Source organism: Erpetoichthys calabaricus, chromosome 17 (assembly GCF_900747795.2).
Source record: "Erpetoichthys calabaricus chromosome 17, fErpCal1.3, whole genome shotgun sequence".
NCBI classification, from domain to species: Eukaryota; Metazoa; Chordata; class Cladistia; order Polypteriformes; family Polypteridae; genus Erpetoichthys; species Erpetoichthys calabaricus.
The window spans coordinates 35722737-35737591 of NC_041410.2; the positions used below are offsets into that span (position 1 = coordinate 35722737).

Genomic DNA, 14855 nt, shown 5'->3' on the forward strand with positions numbered 1-14855 from the left:
TGTGTGTTGGTTCTAAAGGCTCACATTGCCCGTCACTGTTGCTGGCTTCTTAATGTCCCAAACATTTGTCGTGCACTTCTCACTGACCTCTTATTTAGCTTACTGGCCGCTCCTCTCTTGAATTCTTTTCCCAGGTTTATATGTATATCACTTTTACTTTGTTTTCTCTTTTATCTGAGTCAGCTATACTTTATTATCTTCATTGTCTTTTATTTGGATTCTTCTCCTTCTGTATTATCAACTCCTACTGTCAGTCCATTTGTTATTTACTGTAAAATGTTTATTTTCCAAACTAGACACTTTCTTGCAGTTAATCATATATTTATCTTGCACTGTAGGGGACCTTAGTTCCTTGAATTTTACTGTTAGTCAACTGTCTTTTGATGTACAGTAACTGTAAGGCTGCTGTGTAAAATGAACACTGATCACAGAATCGGTCATATATAGTGTCAATTATTTATGGAGGAAGTAAAGCATTAATACCCATTAAACCTTTGCGCTTCATTTTCTAAGCCCATAAGCTGACATTTAGAATGTGTAATGGCAAATCCATATATGTAGTTTTAATGAACAACTAAATCGTAAGATATTTAGGTGCTTACTACATTTGGTTTTAAATGGTGCTATGATTTGTTTTAAACCTTAAACTGAGAGCTGTATGTGACCCTATACAGCACTAACCAAGCTAGTTTTATCACTCATCACAGATTCTTTACTGACATTTTCTTCTCTGACTTTTAGAGTCAAAGATGAAGATGAAGGATTACCAAGTGAATCAGAAGAGGAAAAACGAGCTTTGGAATCAAAAGCAAGAGAAATGAGAGGTATGAGTTATTCATTGTTAATATTCTATTTGCATACATATGTAGTTATGATTTGGAAATTATTGTCATCATTGCAGTTTAGCAGTGCTTAGTAAAGCTAATTAAGGAATTGAAAGGTAAAATGAAATCCCAAGGAAGTATGAAATTGGAACTAGAAGGCAACCTCTGTTTCCCAGTTACATGTCATGGCGGTGAATACCCATGTCATTTAACAGAACTTAATAAACCACCATTTCTGTGAAGTACACACAATATTAAACTTTGTTGATAGCAGACACATCTTCCCTTCAGACCTCCCATAAAGAGAAAGTTCATGCAGTCTCTTTCTGACAGTTGCCTTTTAGATACTTTGATGTTGACTTCCTTGGTGGGTTCTTTGTGGATCTGTTGGTCAGTACATGGGGTGGTCTTGATGGATGACACTGCTCTTGTTAAATTGCTAGCGATTGCTTCCTATTGGAAATGGACCACAGCGCTGTCCTTAGCAAGGACACAGGCACATGGAAGGCAACAGTTTTTCTTCTAGAGGTCTCCTGAAGCACTTTAAATGTTGCTGCATCATCACTAACCTGCATTCCTAAGACTTTGACCAGGTTTCTCATCTTTATGCAAAGCCGGGCCCTTCAGTCTGCTTTGTACATTCGCTGTCATGTGTGTAGTGTTTTGTGCAAAGAATGCAACCTGTATGATGCATGTAGAGATGTAATTACTTTTAGGATCCCTGAAAAAGTGTTTCTATTGACTGAATAAATCTGAAATGAGGTCTTGCAGTGTTATATGTTAGGTCATCAGAATCTTTTCATGGCATTGAAATGAAGGTTACGTGTGTTCTTATATTTTACAGCATACTTTGTGCTTGTTGTTTTTCAACAGCAGTCATATTTCTTAAGTATACTGCCGATGGCCAACTCAACATTAAAATCACTTCTGCTGGAAAACGTGTCACAGTTTAAACAGAGTGACTCCTCCAGCATGTTACCTTAAGTGTAGTTGTTCTCTGTGTCGAGGTGTGGAATTCTCCATCACTGTAGGCCTATGCTTTTGACAAATTAGCTTTGTCATCAGTAAATTCTCTTCCAATTCAGTTTTCTTGTGTTTTCTCCAATTATGCAATTACAGTGAAATAACTATTGTTACCCTTGCAGATGAACCGAGGGTGACATCAATGGTAGTTATTCAAATGGAAAGAAGGGGGAAAACATATGTTTGATAGAAAGAGACTCTGGAAGAAACTGCTTTAGATTCAAGTATTGTCACATTGATAGTGTTTGGGGTCACAATGACAATTTTGCTTCTTCTGGTTCTACATTTCTATAAATCTGTAATTTTCTAATGAACATTCTCCAGTGGACTGTAAAGATGCTGTGAATACCTGTAAATTACCTCTGGTGTCTTTTAGCAAATCAGTGGTAAGGCTGAGCCTGGGCACAGGGAGTATGGTCCAGCTAGTCTACTCTGATATTTCTGAGCCAAACCCCACTATGCCATTCTCCCAGGAACCCTAAGAATGCTCTTTGTACTCTTGAAAGCATGCAGCAGCTACTGTAAATACTGCAGTCCTGATTTAAATAATAGGACATTTCAATTATTTACAGTTAGACAAAACTATTTTAGGCACAGTTGCTTCAGAATGTTAGGCTACTTGCTTCATTTCCTAATGTGGTGCTACAAGAGGACCTGTTAATTATTTTTGTTGTAATAACAATTATTTTTATTATGTTGTTGCAATTGCAGCTCAGTGTTTTACAGTTATCACAACCATAAGTCATATGTGTCTCAAAATCTGGTGCATTTCAAGCCACACAAATACCTATCCAACTTTAATGCCTCTTGTAGCAAAACTCTTTCAACAGAGAAAGTGCCCTTTCAGAGAAAACAAAATGAGCATGCGAGAGAAAACAAGGAGAAAACTGTGGTACCAACCCTTTTTTTCCCCCAGCATGCAGTCTTTTTTCTTGTCCCACTCTTCGACCACAATACTGGCCTTCCTTATTCCCAGTTGTCCAGTTTGTGTGTGTCCATGCCCTCAAGTCTGTGGTTTCTTTGATATATACTGTGTATTCTTTGATTAACGTATGTACGAGTGGCCAAGACCACAGAATGTTCTGTCGTCATATGGATGCTAATTATAATTTATGATAATACCAGACACATCCATTGCTATGTTTAAGAAAATGTGATTTTTTTTTTTTTAATGAAAATGGTTGTCTTTTTACAGAACAGCTACATTTGAAAGATCAACAAATAGTTACTCTTTTGGAGGAAAAGGTCAAACTTTTCCGGGAAATAAGTGTGCAAGATGATGGAGCGTCAAGAACAGCAGCAAAATCCATGTTCCGGGCAAGCACTGAAGATGTTCAAAAAGGGGAGAATGTAATGAAAGAAGCCTTAAAGGAAGGTGAGCTGTGAACTTTTAACTTAATAAAATGCACCTAAAAGGGTATTTACACAGCAGGTATTCCCAAAGCAAACTAATATGGTGTTTTATGATACAACACTTTTGGGTAAAGCCAGTACATGTAGAGCATGAACTGCATGTTGTCATTATCCTTGTTTGGATTTTTGAGTTTGAAAGTGAATTAAACTAAAAGCTTTCTTTGTGGTTTCCAGTGTGGGGTGAATCTATACTCTCCAATCGCATTTGGGGTTGTTTTTGTGCTTTTTTCCACCCTTTCTTTACCGTTGCTCCACAGTAAGTTTCCAAAAATGCCACGGCACAGTAATTAAAATTATGCTGGGGCCACACAGACTTGGGAGAGAGATTTGTGTTGGAAAGGGTGGGGCCATCCTGAAGAGCCGGCCATGAAAGGAATCCATACTCTGCGTGTGTGTGTGTGTGAGACAGAGGGGTGATTAAACGCTTAAAGAGAAGCCCTTAAGAGATGTATTCTACTTCTTAAATCAGTTGGCCTGTGTACGTTACCTGCTGACAAATCTAATAAAGGATTCTGGCTTGGATTATTTGAAAAAGTTTGGAAAAGTGAGTGCAGATTGTGTTGTGGTGGGAGGCACTTGGTGACCTTTTAGATTCATGAAATGAGCCCTGAAAAGTCAGAGCAGCGCCAGAGGTAAGAGAAGGAGATGGCCATCAGTAAACCTCGCGTGAGGGAGAGACATTGCCTTTCACAATGTATTAGGATACCAGCACCAGTAATGATAAACTAATATCATTAGTATAAATGCATAAACAGTCAGACAAGATGAAGATCCACTAACAGTTTGTTTTGTCATAGTTTCAACCACCAAATGACAGTAATTTAAAAGTGCTCTTAATATCAACACCTAAAGCTGAAATGCAAATAAATGTTCATAAGTTTCACTTTTTGTTTAGTAGGCAAAGTATTAAATTGTTATACAATTAATTGACGGTTAATATTTCTGTTGACAACTCTAAAATAGACGGCTATGCACATTCATACTCTATAAATTGCATCACAAAAAAAATTGGTCAGTGCGTCACTTAAACCCCAGGACAAAACCAAAAATTCAGGCAGCACACAAGCAAAGGTATACCAAAAACACTGCAGCGTCAAAGGCCCTGCCTCGGCACGAGGCACAAAGAACGTTTCACATGCTTCAAAAATGAAAACATTTTTCTAATTTTACTAAAATGTTACTCCAACTACATTGAGGTTGCAGTGTACATTTTAAAAGTACACTAAATTATTACTGTATAAGATAGTTACATTGGGCGACTGAGGAGACCGTCACCTTGTGAAACAGACAGGAGTACAGCAGCATAAACCTGGGAACAGCAGGAGGAGGAAGGCATGTGCGACTACTAGCTGTAGTTCCTTTAGTACTTGTACTGTACATATATTTTGTATTTTAAAGAAGTAGGCCAATACAATATCATTCCTATATAGTGCTGAAATTCTTAGAGGAGGCTTGCTTCAGCAATGTCTCTAGTTTATGCCTACATTTGTTGGACAGTTTTGGATAGAATTCTCAAAGAAGTGTTTAGTTACTAAATATACAGGCCTTGGTGTATTCAGATTTGTATTCTGATTGAATACTTAAAGTGTGTAACTCATTTTGAATACATTGTGAATATTTTTCAAATGTTTTAGGAACTGATATATAGCCCAGTTCAGTGGGTCTCAGTCCTGGGGTCCCACTGTGGCTGCAGGTCTTTAACTGAGTGATCTGTTATTACCAACTCTGTTTTGGAAATTGATGTAAAAACTGTGATGAGATTAAGTTTGGTAAATTTTTACTAAAATGTACTAAGCAGTTATATGGGGAAATGTGTTTTTTACTTTTTAACAGTACTTTCATCCTTCGTTTCATTGCTCTTTTACGGGTTTTCTGGTTATTTAATCCATTATTTACTAATTAGTGGGTCTGACGCTAAGGTAGTTGCAGCCTTTCATCATTCACTGTTGTTTTCCCAGGTGTCTGTTCTGCTTCCTTTTAGTTGTTATTATTAGGATACGACAAAAGAAGCAGGCTAAACAGAAAAAGGTCAAAATGTAATTCATAAAGTAATCAGTGTATGTTCCCAACCTGTGTGTGTATGTGTGAGAGATCAGAGTTATGGGCAAAAGGGGTTCAAAAAGTACCAACACTTGAAGTGTAGGGCACTGAGATAGATACATGCAGTAAATCCTCTGAGAGAGTGTAAGCCATACTGCACTGAATTCATCCACATGGTGTGTAGGTCAAAAACAAATACCTGTCAGCACTACATGCACAGTAAATGCATACGGCCTGAAAGACTCTGATATGCAAGTGGACCCTAAAATCGGCAGCATTCCAAAAATAGGGTGCATCAGGGCAAATGTAAAAGTAACTTCCTTTTGCTTAAGGCAATCAGATGGACTCCTTCAGTGTCATGTGTGCGTTCTTAAGCCAGTAGCCAGTTAATTATTACTAAGGGCAGGGGCCATGGACCTCCCTCATATTTCTGAAAGAGCTACCACTGGCTTTACTTTTAGAATTAACCAAATACCTCTAAATAAATTACAGTCTGAGTAACACTTTGCCCGAGTTTTCTACCATGTTCTATTGCAGCAGTACCTGAACAAATGAAAACTGCATGCCTTTTTATGCAAAACCACTTCCACCCAAAAAAAAAAAAAAAACAGAACAATGTAAAAACAATAATACTGAACTAATGTCTGGTGTACAAAGCAGGCAACTGAGGGCACTGTACTGTTTGAATCATAATAAATAAATGAAATGGAGTTGCAGATGGCTGAGAAACAGTGGAGGTGTTATTTTGTGAAAAGCTCTTCTTCCTGAATTTAGTGTTGTGATGTGTGACTCCTAGTGGTTGGCTGTTGTGATGTGCCCTCATTGCTGGCAGCAGCCAAGTGAATCTTTCTGTGCTGACGTTCAGCTCCATGCATGCAGGTGTGTAACACAGTCGTTTGTCCAGAGCTGGCGCTACAAGAGTCACTTGATGCCACATGAACAGCCGCACATCAAGCAGTAGTAAGCCAGCGCATAGAATGTGTGCTAACGTCTGATTATTGATAATGGAGGCACAAAAGATACATATTTATAGACCCAGTGAAACTCTGTGCTGATGGTGGGCAAAGGTGTACGGTTCATCATGGTGCATGTACAGTAAATAAGCTACACTCACCCTGTCAACATTTGTAATGAAGGGTCCCCCCCACCCCACCTACAGATGAACATACAATGAGTGCTGTACCTTTCTGTAATTGAGGATTCATAAAACAATCTAGCATATCCTTAAATTCATCTGAAATAACCTAGATGACTTATTTTGTCACAGCTTAAAAGTTAAAAATAAAGGCGCTGGCAGTCAAGTTCCATCTTTAGTACCCCGCAGGATAATGCTGTGCAGTCAGTCAGGTTGTGACTCCATCAAGAAGAATCCTAAGGCAGTAAGGTTTCTCTGCTAAAACTAACAAGTTCCTAATTCAAGAAATTATATAAGGCGAAATAAAGAACAAAAAAAAAGTGACTTGAATGAAAAGGAAAAAGAGAGAGTTGTTCAGATACACGAATGACTGAGAAGGTTTATAAAAGGAAAAAAATGACAGAAATGTATAATCAACTGAAACAGCTCTTTACATAACGTTGAGCACAGTTTATTTCTACTGAGTGTGAATGATTTTTATGTTTCAGTGGAAACCTTACAATCCTTGGTAAACACGAATCTCAGCACCACAGCTGGCCTGCAAACTTCCAGCAGTTTGGAAATGGAGAGTGGAATAGGACCAGTCTCACTTCCTAGGAGGGCAGAGACCTTTGGGGGCTTTGACAGTCACCAGATGAACTCCTCCAAAAGTAAGAAGTTTGTTATTCTCTTCATATTCTTGGTAACTTCATGTGGGCTTTTCCTCTGGTACTCTGATGTTGCTCCTGTAAATTGGCCCAGTGATAGCAACTGGACCCTATGGTGAGCTGGTGTGCCATCCACGGTTGGTTCCTGCGATGCTGGCAGAATAGACGAGGGCTCCCCGCAGCTCTCCAGTGGATAAGTGGGATTCAAAGATGGTTTGTTTTTTTACCCCCCGTGACTCTATTTAGTATAAATAACCTTATAAACTTTTATTTTTTGCTTTTTTTGCTATTTAGATGGAGAAAAAGAAGAAACCGATGATGTATCAGATCTCAGGAGGACTGAATCAGATAGTGTTTTAAAAAAGGTAAGAAATAATAATAAAAGCTGATGTTTTATTACTTTTCCTGTTGTTTCAGTCCTTGCAAAACAATGGATCACTTTAGGTTATAACATCATATCATTAAGTAAATGTGGTAGAAATGTGTATGCATTACTTAAAAGGCAAAATCCTAAATGTTCAGTCTCAGACTTTTTAGTGTTTTTTTTTTTTTTGATAAATGTCAGTTTTATAAGAAGTATAATATCTTAAAGTATTCTTTATTAAATGCCAGGGAGTTCACAGAATGGGTGAATAAATAGGTGTTCTATATTAATTATTCTTTACTAATAATCTACTTATAGATTGTGGTAGTTTGGAGCTTTTTATCTTTATTACTACAAGTTTCCTTTTTCTGGCTGTTCAATTCTTATTCACCACCTTAATGCACATTTTCATAAATGACGTTACGTTAGGTCAGGTTTTATCATTAGTCCAGTATGGTTTTATGGGAATAACCGACAGCTTTAAATTTATTTATGTATTATCAAAAAATATTTTGTTTTTCACTAAAGTGTATTGCATTTTAGAATCATAATATTTTTCTTATATTTTATAACGCTCTTATCCATGGCAACTTAAAAATTGCTTTGCATTCAATCCTTCTTTTTTTTCTGTTCCCCATAAACAAAACAAGTACTGCTCATCTAACCAAACTGGACTCTCATAACACTTGAATTACCAGAGCCTATGAAAAAACTCGTAAACCCGGCCCACCTTAAAACACCACTCCACTCACATCTCCAGTTATTCCCAGTTTCAGATTAAAAACTAACCGTGTCAGATTGGGGCGGGGAAGGAGGGGTGTAGTATCGTGATCGTGACTGAAAGAATAAAAGTGAAAACTTTTACAGACACAAATCAAATGTATGTTTTTATTGTTTAATATTAACAATAAGAGCAGCTCACTACTCCAAATGGTAAATTTGCCGGGGAGCTGGTTTCAAACTCGCAACCTCTGGATTATAAATCAGCAGTTCTAACCACAGCACCACAGAAGCTGTCATATTGTACTTGCACCTTTTGTGAAAGTGTTTTTGATATTTGGCCATCAGCCTTCACACATTATATAGTTCATGTTTACATTTTGTTAAAACATTTCTGTTTTAACGATGTGTTTACATAGATTATTGTAGACACAAAACACATCAAATTATTGGGGGGGGTGGTATAGCAGGCTGTTTGGGCTTATCGACACATTTAGAAGACAAAAGACGCTGTCGGAGAGCTGCGAAGGGATTTAAGGTGGGCCGGATTTATGAGTTTTGTCGTAGGCTCTGGTAATTGTAGTGTTAAGAGAAACAGGAAAAAGCTTAAAATTAGGGAGACGGTGGCACAAACTGAATAGATGTTTTGTTTCATGTACCTTAAATTTTACTTGGAAATGTGTTCGATAAGATTTGCTTGCCACTCCTTGTTGGTATATTTTTGCTTTTCACCTGTGAATGTTTTTAAATTGTGTTTTGTTCTTTGTATCACAGGATGGGAGTGGCAATTTATTGTTCATGTTTAAAAGAAACCATGAGGTATGAAAATTTCTTGTTACAAGAATGATATTGTGGTAACACAAGCTATTAAATGACGCTATTTGTTTACATTCTGCATACGCAGATGGTATGGCCAAAAAGAAGTCAGAGTTTTCATGCTCTTCTTTCTTGGAGTATAGAATAAGCCAACAGATGTTTCTTTTGATTTATCAAAATCTTATTAGAGATGCTGGTATAAAAAAAGCAGCAGTAGCCACCTTGTTCTGTTACTTAAGTCTCTGCCTTAGTACAGCCTTAACAATCTCCGATGTCCTGAGGTATCCAGGCTTATCGACACTGAGGCTATCTATCAACCTCGTAGACGAGGAAAATAATTATATAAAAAAAACAAGAACAAAAAAGTGGATAACTATGAAATCATGTTGAATTCTGATTAAAAAAAATATTTTGTAAAGAAATTCTGTACCATAATACATAGTAGTACACCGAAACAGTCAGTTGTGTTTTTTTGTTTTTGACCCACAGCAGTGCAGATCAATGTATGCTGCTGACTCCAGGATGGAGTGATGTGATATGATGGCACCCGATTCAAAACGTTTTCTGTGTGCCTGCGTCTGTTTTTGTGTGTGCTTCTAAATAGTGTTGAAACTTTACAAGCCGTATTGTAAATCCTGTATTTGTAATCGGCTCTTTTCTTTCTTTTGCCCTGCAGCATGTCCTCCGTAGTGTTACACATCTCCACGAGCTTCTCACAAATTTACAGGTAATAACAGAAGAGCACAAAGTCCACTCAGTCAGTCACTTCAAGTGCTTTCCCCCTTGTGGTCCAACTGGCTTGTCTTTTGCTAGTTCACTGACAAAAAGAAGAGAGGTTGTGTTCTGACATTATATTTGGTAGCAGACTAATGCTATCAATAATAACTTTTTAGCCTTTGTTTAACTTTTGAATTATGCGTTTTTGCTTTGAAAGGCAACACAAACTAAATTCAGTTCAAACACAGCATATGTAGTGTTGCTGGATAGAAGAACATGAATGTGTAAAGATTTCTTTAAAAAGACAAACAGGAAAGCATTTGAAAAGCTGTTAGTTAGTTTAATAAAGTGTGTCTTTTAAAGGTGTTAAGATTGTAAGAATAATACAGAATCCTGTGATTGGCAGGCTGTGGTGGTACAGCAGGACACATACATTGAAGATCAACGTCAGTTAAGCGAGCGTCCCAGCTCACGTAGCTCCATGCGTCCCAACTCTCTGATTGAGCAGGAGAAGCAGCGCAGCCTTGAAAAGCAAAGACAAGAACTGGCCAACTTGCATCGTCTTCAAATGGCAAGTGCCGAGGAGAGAAAGAAAAAGGAGCGCGAATTTGAGGTGAAACAGCAAGAGCTGAAAGAGAGCGAGGAGCGGATTTGTGAACGTGAAGAGGCCATCAGGCAAGAGAAGGCTGGACTGGAACGTGACAAAGAGGAACTGCAAAATAAAAAGGAGGAGTATCAAAAGGACCTCGAGAGGCTGAGGGCAGCCCAGCAAAAGCTAGAAAAGGAAAGAGATCTGTTTGAGGCGGAAAAGAAAGAGCATTCTAAATTAGCAGAGGTATGTGAATTCAAAAAGGTTACACTTGAGGAAACGCTCTACTACAGTGATCAGGTAAACTAATATGTAGTGTGCCCGCCAAACCACCACTGAATCCTTTATGGTACTCTTATAAGGCCATAGTTGCATAGAAAACTAAAATTGTTTTTGTTCATTCTAATTTTGTGTATTTGTTGTTTTCTTAACAGATCTGTGTTTTGTTTCTCCTCTTCATTTTAGAGCTTAAGATCACCATCCAGTGCCTCGGACGACTCCATCAAATTTCCTAGCAGCAGTTCTCTTAACCAGGATTACCCAGAATGTGAACTTTCAGTGTCTCCTAAAAAAGATCCTTTATCAAGGACCGATTCCAGACAGAAAGGGAAACATTTAAATCCCTTCAGCCATAAATCACAGGGCAGTGAATCTCACAACCAGATACCCAACCGGCTGCTTCAGCTTGGGAAATCCAAGGAAAAGAAAGAGAAGAAGAAAAAGAAAAGCAAAGGTCAACATGTTTAATTAATGGGAATCTGTAAAGTTTCTGCATTTTTAAGTCTGCACTTTTGATTAAAACAAAGATTCATTCATCAATCTCTCCATTAAATTTAGATATTTTAAAAAAAACGTGGTTTCTAAAGTTGCAAACTTCAAATCAGTTAATTTGACAAAATTTCACGCTTTTCCTTTCAACATTTAAGTTTCCTTTTCAGTTCATACCTGTTGCTAACATTAAGGTGCTTCTCACTTTAGATTCCCAGCAGGCTTCCATCTCTGAAACACCAGCCGAAGGAGAGGAGATCTTCTGTTGACCATTCTGGCTTCTCAGTTCTGCCAAGGTGCTCGTCTTCTCTGTTCAGGATCAACTTGTCCACTGCCAGAGAAAGTACCCATCACACAAAACCGTATCGTGGAAAAAGGAGGATCAGATGTTGTCAGTTCATTGACAACGGTCATGGCCTTGAAGAGTGGGGTAAATACAGACAGAGAGAATGTAAAAATGTAACAATCCAATCCTTTTCACAAAATATTTCAGCAATGTTTTATAAAACCAACCTTTCTTTCCTTGGTGAAAGTAATATTTTGAATGATGGCAGCACATGCCACTTATTACTTAGGAAACCTTTAGTTTCTTTCTGTTAGTTGAATGCATCTTCTCTATTTAATCAATCGTATGATATACAGAAATTTCAATGAGCTGACTTGACTTCTAGAAGTGAAGACGACTCAATCAACACACATGTATAGGTGTTTTCCAGCAGTATTAATGGTAATTATTTTATTTGCACTGATTCTTATGCTCTAAAGACAACTCATTGTTTGGCTACAGGTTAATATTTCGGGGCACCTCAAGTCTCTAATGCTTATCCATTACAGTCAATTAGGAAAAGGGCAGAAAAAAAAATGTGTGGTGACGCTGTGATCTTCAGGAACGACTCTTGTCCATCCTAATGGGTGAGCAGGGTGTACACCAGCAACATCTGCAGGGATGAGGCTCCAGATGGTTACAAGTCGTAAGGTAGAAGTGTATCTCTTGGGGTCACTGAATGTAGTCAAAGCCTCCGAGCTCTGCAGGCTCCCACACTTGTACCCAGACTCCCCAGTTTCAAATGTCCACCCAAGGAGAAGATACTTGGTGTATGAGTGAGTGGAGGTGTACTTACTTACAGTGGGCTCGAGTGATGTCAGTTAGAAAGAGCAGGTGGTTTGGTTATGTGAGGCAGGTACCTAAAACCTCATCTGTGTGTATGTTTGCGTTATTTTTTTTAAATTTAATATGTTGGTTTTTTTTTGTAATTAGTGTGTCATTTTGTGTGTAAAATAAGTATAATTAAACAAAAACTGTACAGCTGCACAGAAGATGTGTACTTGATTTTAGGGTAAGCTCATCCCTCATCAATACCTTCTTGAATTGACACCTGTCTAAACGTTTTAGCTTTTTGTTCCCTTAACTATTTAGCGGTCATCTCAATGTCTACTTTACTTCAATACGGTCTGATGCCACCAAGCACTTTAAACTCTTCAAAGTGATGCTACTATTTAGTGCTTTAAAAACAAAAAGACAATCAAACATTGTGGTGTAATAAATGTGTTCAGGTCATGTGTACTGCACGAGATACTTTACTTTTGATTAATAAACACAAGCTTTAAATTAGGGAGCCGCTGTCTTAGAGAAGGTATCATTTAACATGGACTTAAGTGCCTTGGAATTTACAAACCGCAGCAACACTCGAACCGATTTATTAGTACGTTAGAGCGGGTTTGCCTATTGTTTCCATTTTAGTCGATACAAATAAATGATACTGATGATGACGACTTTTATCCCTTTTAATTATTTACAGATAATACAGATCTGTCTGCGAAGTCTCTCTTGCCCCAGGACAGCAGTTTATTTTCTTTTTTGTGTTACCGCTGTATCCACTAGCTATGCACGTAACGTGATGAGCATCCACTTCGTAAAGCCCAACTGAAACTGCTGAAACATAAAGATGTGGACAAATTTTGCAAATTATTATTGTTTAACTACTGAATAGTTTTTTTTCTTTTCTACAGAGCTAAACTATAAAATAGAAATTATAAAACAAATTATCATCTAAAAGGCTACATTCCATGTTTAAAGAAAATAAAATATATATAACCTGCCGGTCAGGTTGTGTACAAATTCAGAAAATGAATGAGCGCCTGTCTGTTAGTATTTCAAGAAATGAATGCTAATGGAACTTGTGATTAATATTTTTTTAACCTGCTTTTTGACTTTCTTGGTTTAACCTTTCACTCTTTCAAATTCTTGTTAATTTATTATCCTTCCCCGTCAGCGTAGAAAATATTGGTATAAAAAATTCTGCATCCTCAAGATAGTGGAGATTCTTTTCAGGGCCAAACGTATTATTACTTACCAATCTTTAAGTATCTACCCAAAGCACCCCCCACAACACACACACACACTGTAGTATGTGTCTACAAGGGCTGTGTGGGTGTGTGTGTTTCAGACTCACGCTCTTGTTATATAAAGACAATGAAACGTATTGAATTTAGCGAAGCTAAATATGTTTTCCAGTAAAAAAAAAAAAAAATCTTTTTCTTTTTCCCCAGACTTGGTTCTTTAGCTTGCGTTCTATTCCTAAAATTGTTAAAAAATGAAGTGAATTTTTCATGATTTGCCTGTGTGACATTCAGTCTCCATGAGAGGGCACTGTCTGCGTTCAGTTCACCAAAAAGCCTCCCGTTTCCAATAAGACGAAGCGAGAATGTTAAATGTCCTCCCACTGTCTGTCCCGTTGTGTGTACACTGCATACACCGTCTGACCCGACATACACAACTGAATGAATGGCCTTCTGTAATCATTAGTTTGTAAGTGAAAATTTATTTTCTGTATATTTGTTATAATCAATAAAGTGGTCCTCTGAATAGAACACCACAGTTTTAACAATCTGTTTTTCTGCATTTTGGAGTATTGTTCTCTTATTTTTAAAGAGGCACCTATTTAATGTTTTAAAGCACTAGTAAAGAAATTGATCTTCTCAGGAGTTCACACAGTGGGTGCCATCCCTCTGCTGTAGTGTATGCAGAAGTACTTGCACCAAGCTTGGTATTTTTTCATGTCAAGTTCTATTTTAAACAAAAAAAAGGGCAAAATACAATTTGTGTAAATTAATGTAAAATTTCAATTGTACTTATAAACGTTCACCACATTTGTGGTCCTGTGATTCAGTTTGGCTTTTGTAATAAAGATGTATTTATCTGCTTTTGTGTTAATAAAATATTAAAATAAATGTACATTTTTCTCAGAATAAATAACTATTAAATGTAAGTCTTGATATTTTTGAGAATCTTTGAACAATGGTTGATTCATTTCCTAGAAAGGTTTCTGTTTGGGTAGATGATTATCTGTTCAGCGCGTTCCTTACCAGTGTTACCAGTGTGGTGGTGTAACTACAAAGCAGGTCATCAACTTCCATTTACATTTAAATTGCTGAGATAGAACAGAAAAACCGTCCTTTTGTAAAATAGGGAGCTACTGGGCCGGGCTTGTGGAGATGTCTGTCTGGGATGAGCTTGGCACCACTGCCAGCTCCTTTCACAAATCCTGTATGCGTTTGCTTGCTTCCCATGGAAGTGTTTGAGATAAAAGGCCAGACACATGTGGCTCATTCTTGATTAAAACAAAGTCCGTATTCTACATGATTTCATATTTTATGTATTGTTGTAGTCACAAGTCTGAAAGCAGATGACATGCAGCTGCATCACATCTAGGACATCAAATGTATAAAAGCCAAGTATGTCCGCCTTTTATCGTGAAGGAGGCTACTGCTAAAAAAAGGTTGAGAGGCAAATAAGAGA

The 14855-nt window shown here is 37.6% G+C and overlaps 1 protein-coding gene across 6 annotated transcripts in view; it reads left to right on the forward strand.

Annotated features, from left to right (window-relative positions):
• akap13 (A-kinase anchoring protein 13) overlaps nt 1–11514 on the forward strand; it is a 335986-nt gene extending 324472 nt beyond the window's left edge. For 5 of the 6 annotated variants that reach the window (XM_051920829.1, XM_051920830.1, XM_051920834.1 and 2 more), the window contains 9 exons: nt 742–824; nt 3043–3222; nt 6924–7085; nt 7377–7447; nt 8941–8985; nt 9659–9709; nt 10106–10588; nt 10754–11021; nt 11267–11514. In XM_051920829.1, the coding sequence (XP_051776789.1) occupies nt 742–824; nt 3043–3222; nt 6924–7085; nt 7377–7447; nt 8941–8985; nt 9659–9709; nt 10106–10588; nt 10754–11021; nt 11267–11325 (1402 nt within the window). In that variant the 3' untranslated portion in view covers nt 11326–11514. The remainder of the gene's footprint in view (nt 1–741; nt 825–3042; nt 3223–6923; nt 7086–7376; nt 7448–8940; nt 8986–9658; nt 9710–10105; nt 10589–10753; nt 11022–11266) is intronic. The other variant, XM_051920831.1, reaches the window with a different exon arrangement.
• The last annotated feature ends 3341 nt before the right edge of the window (nt 11515–14855 follow it).